This window comes from Myzus persicae, unplaced genomic scaffold, assembly GCF_001856785.1.
Source record: "Myzus persicae strain clone G006 unplaced genomic scaffold, MPER_G0061.0, whole genome shotgun sequence".
NCBI lineage: Eukaryota > Metazoa > Arthropoda > Insecta > Hemiptera > Aphididae > Myzus > Myzus persicae.
Window position 1 is genome coordinate 335208 of NW_019101158.1, and position 10912 is coordinate 346119.

General features: G+C 25.3%; 2 protein-coding genes across 2 annotated transcripts in view; both read left to right on the top strand.

Annotated features, from left to right (window-relative positions):
- Window positions 1-4688, top strand: part of LOC111028025 (dynein heavy chain 10, axonemal-like) — a 6985-nt gene extending 2297 nt beyond the window's left edge. The window contains exons 7-14 of the mRNA XM_022306555.1: window positions 39-216; window positions 418-576; window positions 824-956; window positions 1035-1215; window positions 1644-1841; window positions 3549-3880; window positions 3965-4501; window positions 4589-4688. Of these exons, the coding sequence (XP_022162247.1) occupies window positions 39-216; window positions 418-576; window positions 824-956; window positions 1035-1215; window positions 1644-1841; window positions 3549-3880; window positions 3965-4439 (1656 nt within the window). The 3' untranslated portion in view covers window positions 4440-4501; window positions 4589-4688. The remainder of the gene's footprint in view (window positions 1-38; window positions 217-417; window positions 577-823; window positions 957-1034; window positions 1216-1643; window positions 1842-3548; window positions 3881-3964; window positions 4502-4588) is intronic.
- Window positions 4594-10912, top strand: part of LOC111028024 (dynein heavy chain 10, axonemal-like) — a 9462-nt gene continuing 3143 nt past the window's right edge. Inside the window, exons 1-9 of the mRNA XM_022306554.1 lie at window positions 4594-4810; window positions 5045-5325; window positions 5425-5582; window positions 5729-6481; window positions 7738-7919; window positions 8958-9117; window positions 9207-9423; window positions 9504-9649; window positions 9727-10075. Coding sequence (XP_022162246.1) covers window positions 5100-5325; window positions 5425-5582; window positions 5729-6481; window positions 7738-7919; window positions 8958-9117; window positions 9207-9423; window positions 9504-9649; window positions 9727-10075 — 2191 coding nt within the window. The 5' untranslated portion in view covers window positions 4594-4810; window positions 5045-5099. The remainder of the gene's footprint in view (window positions 4811-5044; window positions 5326-5424; window positions 5583-5728; window positions 6482-7737; window positions 7920-8957; window positions 9118-9206; window positions 9424-9503; window positions 9650-9726; window positions 10076-10912) is intronic.

A 10912-nucleotide genomic window follows, 5' to 3' on the forward strand; every position in this document is an offset into this window, starting at 1 on the left:
GTAGTTGGTTTAATACTAAGTACTGTAATACCTTTCAGATACTATTAGAATATAAAAAATATCATGGTTTGTTAGACATGGTACTTTTCAATGATGCATTAGATCATTTAATTAGAATTCATCGTATGCTAAGAATGGATAGAGGGCATGTTTTGCTGATTGGCTCTAATGGAAATGGAAAAAAATCACTCTCAAAGTTGGCTGCATTCACATCTGGTAATATTACTTAACAATTAGTGATATTTTTTAATTATAATACGACTTAATCATTATTCATTAGTCCAGTATAAACTATCTATAATCATTGTCAAAATTATGCTTAGGTAACTGAATTCTTTATTTTCACTATTGATTACAATTATTATAGTTATATTATGTCACATTAAAAATAAATTTTAAGTATTTATATATTTCTAGGCTATGAAATATTTATAAATAATTCATTTCATTCAAAACACCATTTTAAAATGAACGAACAAAAGTTTAAACATGATTTGAAAAATATATTCTTGAAAGTAGGAATAAAAAATCAGCCTACTGTTTTCATAGTGGACAAAGTTGATGTTATTGAAGAAGGTAATTAAAAACAATACAATTGAGTATTAATACTACAATTTACAACTTGCAACTGCCAATGCATTTGTAATAAATAAGACATAATATTATTAAGTTTATATTTTATTTCGCTTTTGTCTACTCTTTTAAACAGGGATTTATGAAATATAAATACATAAAAGTATTTACTTGTGTAAATAATTTAATTTAATTTCTAATTATGGTAATTTATTAATATTTGTACATATATTTTGTATGATTTATATAGGAATTTTAGAATTTATCAATAATATATTAACGAACGGGTTTGTGCCTTCATTATTCTTAGATCAAAAAGAGAATTTAGAAATGGTCCAGCGTTTTAAAGATATAAATACAAACACATCGAGTGAAATCACAACGTAAGTTTTTTATTGCACATTAAACAATATATCTATATATGAGTTATTATTCTATGTTTTGTCATTCATTTAATTTAGAGATATGTTTTTAAAAAATTGTCTAAACAATCTACATATTGTGTTATTAATGTCACCTGGAAACAACCTTAGACTTATATTTCGGAATTACCCCGGATTCGTGAATAAAACTTATGTTAACTGGATTAATAAATGGCCCGTGGAGGCGTTAAATGCTGTGGTGGAAAAAGTTTTAATTAATGTAAGAATTTAAACTATTTTTTTCTTTATGAGTACAATAGGAATATTGGTTCTTAAGCTATACGTCTATAGGTATCTTTGTTTACTTTATATTTTCACACTGGTAGATCGCAAAATATGTTTGGAGAATCGTTATTCCATCACAAGTATGCAACATTAAAGTTTCAGAACCAACATTCTTTTACTATACTACCATGTTTTATTGTTTTATACATTTATATTACAATAATTATATTAAGTTTGTGTAAAATACTATGGTTTTTTACCGCAAAATTCTATAGTTAAAATAGTGACGAGAAATGGAGTTCACATAGTCTTGCTGTCATTTAAAAATGTATGAAGTACAGTGAAATATCTCGTTAACTTTTAAATAATATACAACTATGATACTATGATATTATTCATGTTTAATTTATTTATTACGTTTAGGATCAAGTAATTCCAGATGTTTACGTCAGTAATGTAATAAAACAAAGTGTATACATGCATAAATCTGCAGAAAATTATGCAAAAACATTTTTTAATCATACAACTAGAAAGATTTGTTTCACATTGAAACATTTAGTAGACTGTACTCAAATGTACAAGAATTTAGTTAAAAAAAAATCGAGTCTGTCACTTATTAAGGTATTGTATTAACTAATCAAACTTAAACTTATAAATTAAAATTTACAATTTACATTATAGGTTATACCAATATAAAGTATTGAATTAAATAAGAAATTTAAACTGAATCGCATAATATTTTACTTAAACTAACAAATTATGCTTAAGTATAATGCGCTATTTGTTTTCTCTCACTGACCCACACGCAACATACCAAATTTACGTTCAACAGCGCCAACCCTGTCCCTGTGTTGTTACTTTTAATATTAGAGTGGATTCAATTAAACTTTAAGCTAAGAACATTACCTGTGTTCCTATAATGTTTATTTTATGATGTATTAATTTTGATCTAAGTTATGAGCATATAAATTATTACAATTTAAAAACGTTTATACATTGTATAAAAATTTAAATATTATTAAAAATACCAAAACAGAGACACAGGTTATGTTCTTAGAGCTTAAAGTTTAATAATAGGTAAATTCATTCTAATATTAAAAGTAACAATACAAGGCTGGTTATACATTTGCTATGTTGCGCGTGTCTCAGAGAGATGAAACAAATGGTGCACTGACATCTCTTAACTAATTTTACTTTATTATCATTTTATTTTTTATTTTCATATTTATTCAATGTCTTGTATGGAACAAATTTGATCATTTAAAAATAAACACAATTTGTGTAGTAAAACTTACATCTATATATATTTATATATATTACATCTTATCTACATAATATTACCTAATGTATTAAATTAAAATATATCTAGGCGTATTTTGTTTGCATCTTAGTGACACCAAGTAATAAATTTATTAACGTATCTTACCGTATGAGCAGAATAATAAAGGCTTATAGGTAATATAGATTTTTAATTGTTAATTATGTATGGTTTATTTTTCTTTAAAAAAAGTTCAAATAGTTTTACAGATTAATACAATAGTATTTCATCTATAAAACAAAATAATTTTTTGTATTTTTTAGAAGTATATGAAAACAATTTAGGCACGTACACAAAAAAAATTTTCGAGTGGGGGTTCATAAACAAATTGTTACTGACCAGTTGTTGTAGTTATCGATGATTGATATAAATGAATTACACAACTATTCATTTTCGGGAGGGGGGGAGGGGGGTGTATACGTGTCTGAAAACAATTAAAGATTACAGACAATGACATCTTAAGACTTTTTTATGTATACAACACAATTATTTTTGTGGCACAAACATTATTTTATTATTGTTTTCAAATTTAAGAATACCATCCCCTAAATGGTCCACATAACATAATTTCACTATTTGAAATAGTGTTCCTTGTCATCATAATAAATTTCTTTGTAACAAGTTATTTAAGGATCTAATGTTCTATTATGCAATATAGGTAGTACCTACACAGATAATAATTTCAACGCTATTTCTTGTAGTTCCCTCACACACATTTTGATCTTGAGTCAACTTCCTCAAAAAAACCTACTTTCGGAACGCCACTGAACGTTATCTTACGTCATCTTAACCATATTTCTTTGAAACTATATAGTCTGTTATATTTGTCTATCATTATTTTAATCCTATAATGTCATAACTCGTTTACTAGCTTTTCTGAATATAATAAAATATAAGCCATCTGCCATCCATAATTTACAAATGATTTGTAAGTTAGTCAATAATTTATGTTATGCTAAAACGTTAAACTGGATTTAATATTTTATTTTATTATATTGTGTTTTCTAAAGTCTCAAGATATTCAAAGTGGTTTAGAAAAAATCGAAGAAAGTACTTCAGAACTTGGCAGGATACATGATACATTACTTGAGCAAGATTTGTCAATTATACAGAAAAACGAAATGTGTCAACAACTTACAAAACAAATTAGTGACACTCGTGTACTTATAGAAGAAATAATATCTATTGTGAATAATAGTACAGAAAAATTAAATTTGAAAAAAGAACAAATTATAAACACAAAAAAACAAATGGAAGAGTTAGTCGATAAAACATTACCTATTTTAAGTACTACTAGAACTTTGTTGAATGAAATTAGTTCAGACGATTTAACAGAATTAAAGTGAGCAATAATAATTATTAACATAATATATATTTTTTATCGGAAACTATAAAATTATTTTAATTTATACTTATGTTTCATTAGATCTCTGGACACACCATCTGAATCAGTTATGACTTTACTTGAATGTGTAGCTATTTTAAGAGGCATTAAAGATATGAATACATGGAAAAGCTTAAGTGATATGATCGAAGAACCAAATTTTCTAAATAATTTACAAGAATTGGATGCAAATAAAATTAATCAAAGACATCAAACTCAAGTACGAACAAAATTAAAATTTTTGAAAAAAACAATTGATATTCAATCTATTAGCAAAGTGGAATGTAGCATATTAAATTTTATTGAGTCTATTTTAAAATACTGTCATATTTATCAAGACATTATACCTTTAAAAAATAAGATAAATAAATTTGATAAAGACTATCTTAATGATACTTTAAAACTAAAAGAACATGAAGATAGTTTAAAAAATACTCGATGCACTTTATCAAATTTAGAAAAATCATTAGATGATTTATCTAAGGAAAATATTAAACTAAAAGAAGATAATTGTTAATTGAAAATTAAATTTGAATATGCTGACAAGGTTATAGAAGGATTAAAATCTGTACACGAAAGGTAAAAAAAAAATAAGTTAAATGTTTTTTTATTGATTATAATATTAATGTCAATAAAATCTATTTTGATCTTATAATAAAATTTTAGATGGATTATAGATTTAGAAAATCAAACCATAATACAAAATCAAATAATCGGTAATTGTTTACTGAATGCTTCATTTTTAGTCTATGCTGGTCCATTTTCATTAGAATATCGCGAAAAAATTTTTTTTAACGATTGGTACAATCATATTATTGATCTGGAATTACCAATCGACTTGAACATTGAACTAGAAAAAGAACTAATTGATGAAAAAGTGATATATGAGTAAATAAATCAATAAATATTTATTAGTAATTATTCATTAGTAATTATTCTTTATTTTTTTTGTAATTAATATTTTTTTCAACAAAATAAAATCCTGCAATATTTAAACACTTTTAATTCACTTATTATAAAGTAGAGGTAACCTTCATTTTAATAATTTATAGTATTATTTTTTATTTTTAGTAAAATAATATGTACATTTTAAAATTGCTCTTTTGTTATTGTTTTCTGAAGTTTGATTTTGAATGGTTTGCCTTGTGACAAATACACAATTCAAAATGGAATATTGATGACTCAATCTAATCGATTTCCTCTTTGTATTGACCCACATAATCAAGGATTTAATTGGATTAAAAACCATGAAAAAAATAACTCATTAAAAATTCTTTCATTTGCTGATAACGATTATACTGTGCATTTAAAAAATGCTTTGCAATATGGGCAATCAGTAATGTTTATTGATTTTGAAAACATGGATTTAGATATAAAGGATTTATTAAATAAAAATGTACAATGTAAGTAAATTGAGTTAGCAGAGGTGCACAGACATTATACATTATTATTGTAAAATCTTAATTTTCTTAAAATAAATGTGTTTATGTTTATTTGTCTAGCTGAGTCATTTGATGCTGAATATATGGAGATGGATGATAAAAAATGTATGCATAATCAAAACTTCAGATTATACTTGATGACTAAACAAACTAATCCAAAGATTACAACATCCATCTACTCCAATATGACTGTAATAAATTGTTCAATCACACAAGAAGTAAGCCAATAATAGTATATTAATATGTTTATAAATCTTAAATTTAACTATTTTAATATGTTACAGCTTTCTATGTATAGTTATCATGAGTTACCTCGGTATTATTTTTGTTAATTTATTTACCTATTTGGTTATTTTATGTTTAGGGTTTGGAAGGCCAGCTACTTAATTTGGTGATCAAACATGAAATAAAAGAAGTAGGAGATAAGAAAGAACTAATAGTAAAAAATATGTATCAACAAATGGAAGAACTTGAAGCATTTAAAAATTTGTTTTTAAAAGAAATCATTAACTGTACCGAACCTTTGATTGATAATCCACATCTTTCAAATAAACTTGAAGACATAAAATTAAAAATTGATTTATATTCTACAGAATTAAAACTGTCTATTGAATCAATGACTCTAATTGATCAGTCTAGAGATATTTACAAATCTGTATCACAAAAAGGGACTTTATTTTATATGTCCCTCTATGGATTAAAAGATATTGACCCATTATACCAATTTTCAATTGAGTCGTTTATAAAATTGTTTTTAAATTCAATTGATTTAGCAAAAACAGATCTAAATGTATTGAATAGGATATCAAATATTATCGATCAACTAACAAATGATGTTTTTGAATTTAGTAGTATCAGTATTTATGAAAAACACAACTTGTTATTTTTATTTCAAATAGCGTGTACGTTAGATAAAGATGCAGGATATTTATTTAATTCAGAATTAATATTCTTCATCAAAGGAAATATTATAAACTCTGAAAATATCACCATAGAAAATCCAACAACATGGTTATCAAATAAATGTTGGCAAAATGTTGTTAATTTAAGCACGAACTTTGAAAATTTCTCAAATCTGATTGAACATATTTGTAATAACATCGACAAATGGAAAGAGGTAAACTATATTTTTATGTTATGAACATTTTTTTATTTTAATTTCGGTAAAGTTGTACAAAATTAGGTTGGTCGTAGGTACCTAATAACGAAAATTAGGTGAAGTAATATAAGTAATAATAACATTAATTACGAAAATATAATCGTACAAAAATATAAAAATGTATTGTTAAAGAAAGATAAATTAAAGAGAATAAAGTTTGTTGCAGTTAGAACAAAAAAGTAAAGTTGAATATTTAACGGTGTGTTTGAAAGTTAAAATGGGATGATAGGTAGGCGTGATGTGTGATTTGTAGTTGATATATCATTGTTAATTGGTTTTTTGTGGAGAGTGTAGAGGGGGATATCACTCAACAAAACTTTAAATCAATATTAATTTAAATAATTTTTTTTAGAGAGTTTAAGATTGTGAACTTATAAAACTAGTGGCGGAGTAAGATTATTTGGAAAATCGTTCTATACCAAACACACAATGAATTGGTTCAATTATCCAATATTTAGGCATAGATCTTTTATGCATATCTTGAGAATAAGACTGAAGTCTGTCCACGGGATATTGATATTGAGGAATTTTATGGATTAAGCAAATTTTTCAGCAAATTCAGTAATTATTCCTGTATAGTTGATACAGCGAGTCAGCGATACCCAAACAAATCCTATACCTATCGAAGCCTGTTTGTAGTTCTGTACGATAAACGATACTAAATTACTAAATAGGTGGTGTCTGACCTTGATTATGGTCAAGTGAGGTTCAAGTGAATAGCGATTAGTGATAAAAAATTCATTTGGTGATACGAAAAATATAGTTAGAAGAGCCTTGATTATAGGTGGGAAGAGAGTTATTATAAAAATAAATGTGATTATGGAAATTAAAATTTATTAATATTGGAGCAGGAACTAGGTTTCACATTTCATAAAAATCTTAGGGTCAATATTATGAGCATCCAAATGTCATAAAATATTTTTCTTCAGTTTAGTAATATGTAAATATTAAATGTATATAAGTTTATAGGTATATTATACTGTACGCATATGACAGACTCTTATTTGCTAGTAACGAAACCAAATATTATTATAAAACAGCTTTAAATATTATGATTTTAAAACTATATATTTTTTATGTATAACTTAAGTAATATACGTATGTCTGTAACGTCTTAAATACAATATATAGGCACTTGTATAATAAAGAATCATTACTCTTTGTTATTGATTTAATATTTATAAGATAATTGTATTTATATTTTTGTGTTTTAGTGGTTTCATTCAGAATATCCAGAATCTAAAAATACTATACCTATCAAAATTAACAAATATTTTGATGTGTTAATGCTGATAAGATGTTTTCGAACTGATCGAGTGTATCAATGCGTTGAAAATTACGTTTATCAAATAATTGAAATAAATAACGAGAGTTGTATCAATAAAAAAAATACAAAGTAAATACACATAGTTTATAACTCAAATTTCTAAAATTAGTTTATATTTAATATTTCTAAGTTTATCAAAGCTGAAAATATTTTTAAACGATTAAAAATCTAATACTATAAATAATCATAAAATTAAGTGGTAATTATCATGAATTACACTGTCAACAATTTGCTATAACATTATTTTTACAATTTGTTTCATCATAATATATACGAGTACTGCCCAAGACTCAACCGTTTTTCGTCTGGGGGCCACAAATCACCATAGTAAAATGTTGCATTCGTGCGGGCCAACAATAAAAGAAAAAAATAATTATAACAATAAAAAAAGTGGGCAAGTATGAAATGGGTACTGCTCTGCTGTACTTTAAATGTCGTGTAAATCAATTTAATGGATGTATTACAGTTTAATTCAATGATATCAAATTATAGTATACGAAAAACTATTCTGAGCGAAGACAGTCTCCTAGCAGCTTATATTACTAAGTATATTTTATGATATTCATGCTTTTAAAGTAATTCATCTTACTAGTTAGTATAGACATTACTAATATAGTAGGGTAAATTAATTTGTGTTATAAAAACTTACGAGAAACTTAGTATTAATTTGTCAAGTTTTTTGATCCAACCAAAACAGTTTTATTGACATTTGTAGAAAAATAACTAGAAAAAATTTTAAATTTCAAATGTTTAAATTGTTCAAAACAAGTCATGTATAAAAATTAAAAACGATAAAATAAATAATTGTCAAAAATATCGAGTATCCACAGTTATTTGTTTTTAAATTACTACGAAATGAGTAAATCGTTCAATGAAAATTCATTAATTCACGTGTGAATAATTATATCCTAAAATTCTTCAAACGCTCATAAAAAATTAATTTGGGATACCGTTAGAGCATCAGTACATCACTGATACATATATATACACCTTCTATAAAATCATAATCATAATTTTGACAAGTAGTATTTCAGCATTTCAAACATTATTTTTATAATAACTCTTATGATTTTTAAGTTGTATACTAATTTGTATTTTAATATTTAGTCTCGAATATATACATAAAAAATTTTCAAATTTAACTCCATGTGTTTTGATATTGAATAATGGATCAGATCCGGGCAAAGATCTGACTAAGCTTGCAGAAAAAAATGATATAACTGGTCCAACGTTCAAAGTTCTTTCATTAGGAACTTTCAATGACAATGTAATTTTTAATTATCAATAAACAAATATTTATAACAATACAAAAACAAATATAAACGATATAAATTTTATAAATAATGTGTTTATTAGGTTATTTATTTAGCTTTAAAATCAGCAATGTATCGTGGAAATTGGTTGATTGTTCAAAACTGTAATTTTTCTATTCGTTTTATGTACGATATTGAATGTATATTAGAACAAGCAAATGAAAGTTGGCATCCAAACTTCAGATTATGGCTTATATTTAATGGATATTCATCACTGAGTGATTCATTTCCAATATCACTTTTACTCAGATCATTAAAAGGTAACGTTTTTTTTTTGTGTATCAACTTAACTTCCAAAACACTGTGACAAATAAATTGTATTCTATTATGTTTAAAATAGTTATTATTGAACCTTTAAATCATATGAAGATGTGTATGCAGAATGCTTTAGATAAATACAATTTTGACGACCAAGAAGATAAAAATCCTCATCCTGCTTTCAAATCTTTGCTATACGCTTTACTATTTTTCCATGGAATATTATTAGTAAACTCTTAGATTAATTAATACTCTTAACTATAGGTTATCAGTAACATAGATTTTAAGACTTAATTATATTTTAGGAACGTAAAAAGTATAATCAATTTGGATGGAGTTTATCATATAATTTTGAATATTCTGAATATGATATGTGTCAACAAATAATTGCTATATTTTTGAGAAAAAGTAAACCCGATGAAATACCTTGGACTTCATTAAAGTATCTAATCGGTGAAATCATATATGGAGGAAAAGTGATCGATAGCTATGATCGCAGAATTCTCTTGACATACGTTGATGAGTATTTTGGTGATTTTATATACAGTTCTTACCAACCATTCAGCTTTTACAATTGCAACGATGGTTATAAGGCGGTGAAATACATAGAAGCGGAAAGAAAATTATTAGAAAGTAATAAACACAATTTGATAGGTTAGTATTATTCATGAAATTCATTCTTCTATAGCTATATATGTATGTATATATATGTATAATAAAGTCTTATTTGTGTTCTGGTGTAATCCTCGAAATGTCTATTCAATAAACTTGGCATCAATAAATTGGCCTCGATCCCCAAATCAACATAAGCTTTATATAGCAGACCCAAGCTTCTACAAAAATGGGTGATGAAATAAGAACATATAGAATAAAACAACTACATAACATTGAAAATGTCGTAATATGCCTAAAATAAGTCAAAAAGCATACAAATATGTAGTGAATATTTCGAGTAGATATACAAAGTTACCTACACCAAAAAAAAATAATATCAATTTTTCCAAAAAGTAGTATTGTGTAAAAAACCCCGTTTTTCATTAAATTTTTTTCTTTTCCCTAATTATTATTAAGAAAAGTACTGAGAATTTTCAATTTTTGTCTCTCAAAAGTACCAACTCACTGCTTAGAATCTAAAATAATATTATTTACTATGTTCAGATGAGAAACACGAATATGATATATAATTACTAATTAAGTTTTCAAAATTGATAACATAAGTAGTTATTGTATTATTGACATTCGCTAAATCAAGTTCAATATGATAAGCACAATTACATTTACCTGAACAAAATAGACAACAATAGTTCTGGAAGGGTTAGGCCCCAAGTCCCCTCATATACGCCTATGTACATGTTTTCTTAATGCATAAGTTAATTATTTTCTAAAAAAGCTTTAATAAATATTTTAATATTTGGTATTTTTGTTGTAAGACTAATGAAGTTTCCTAACCTATCTTTTTTTTTTTTTTTTTTTTTTTTTTTTTTTTTTTTT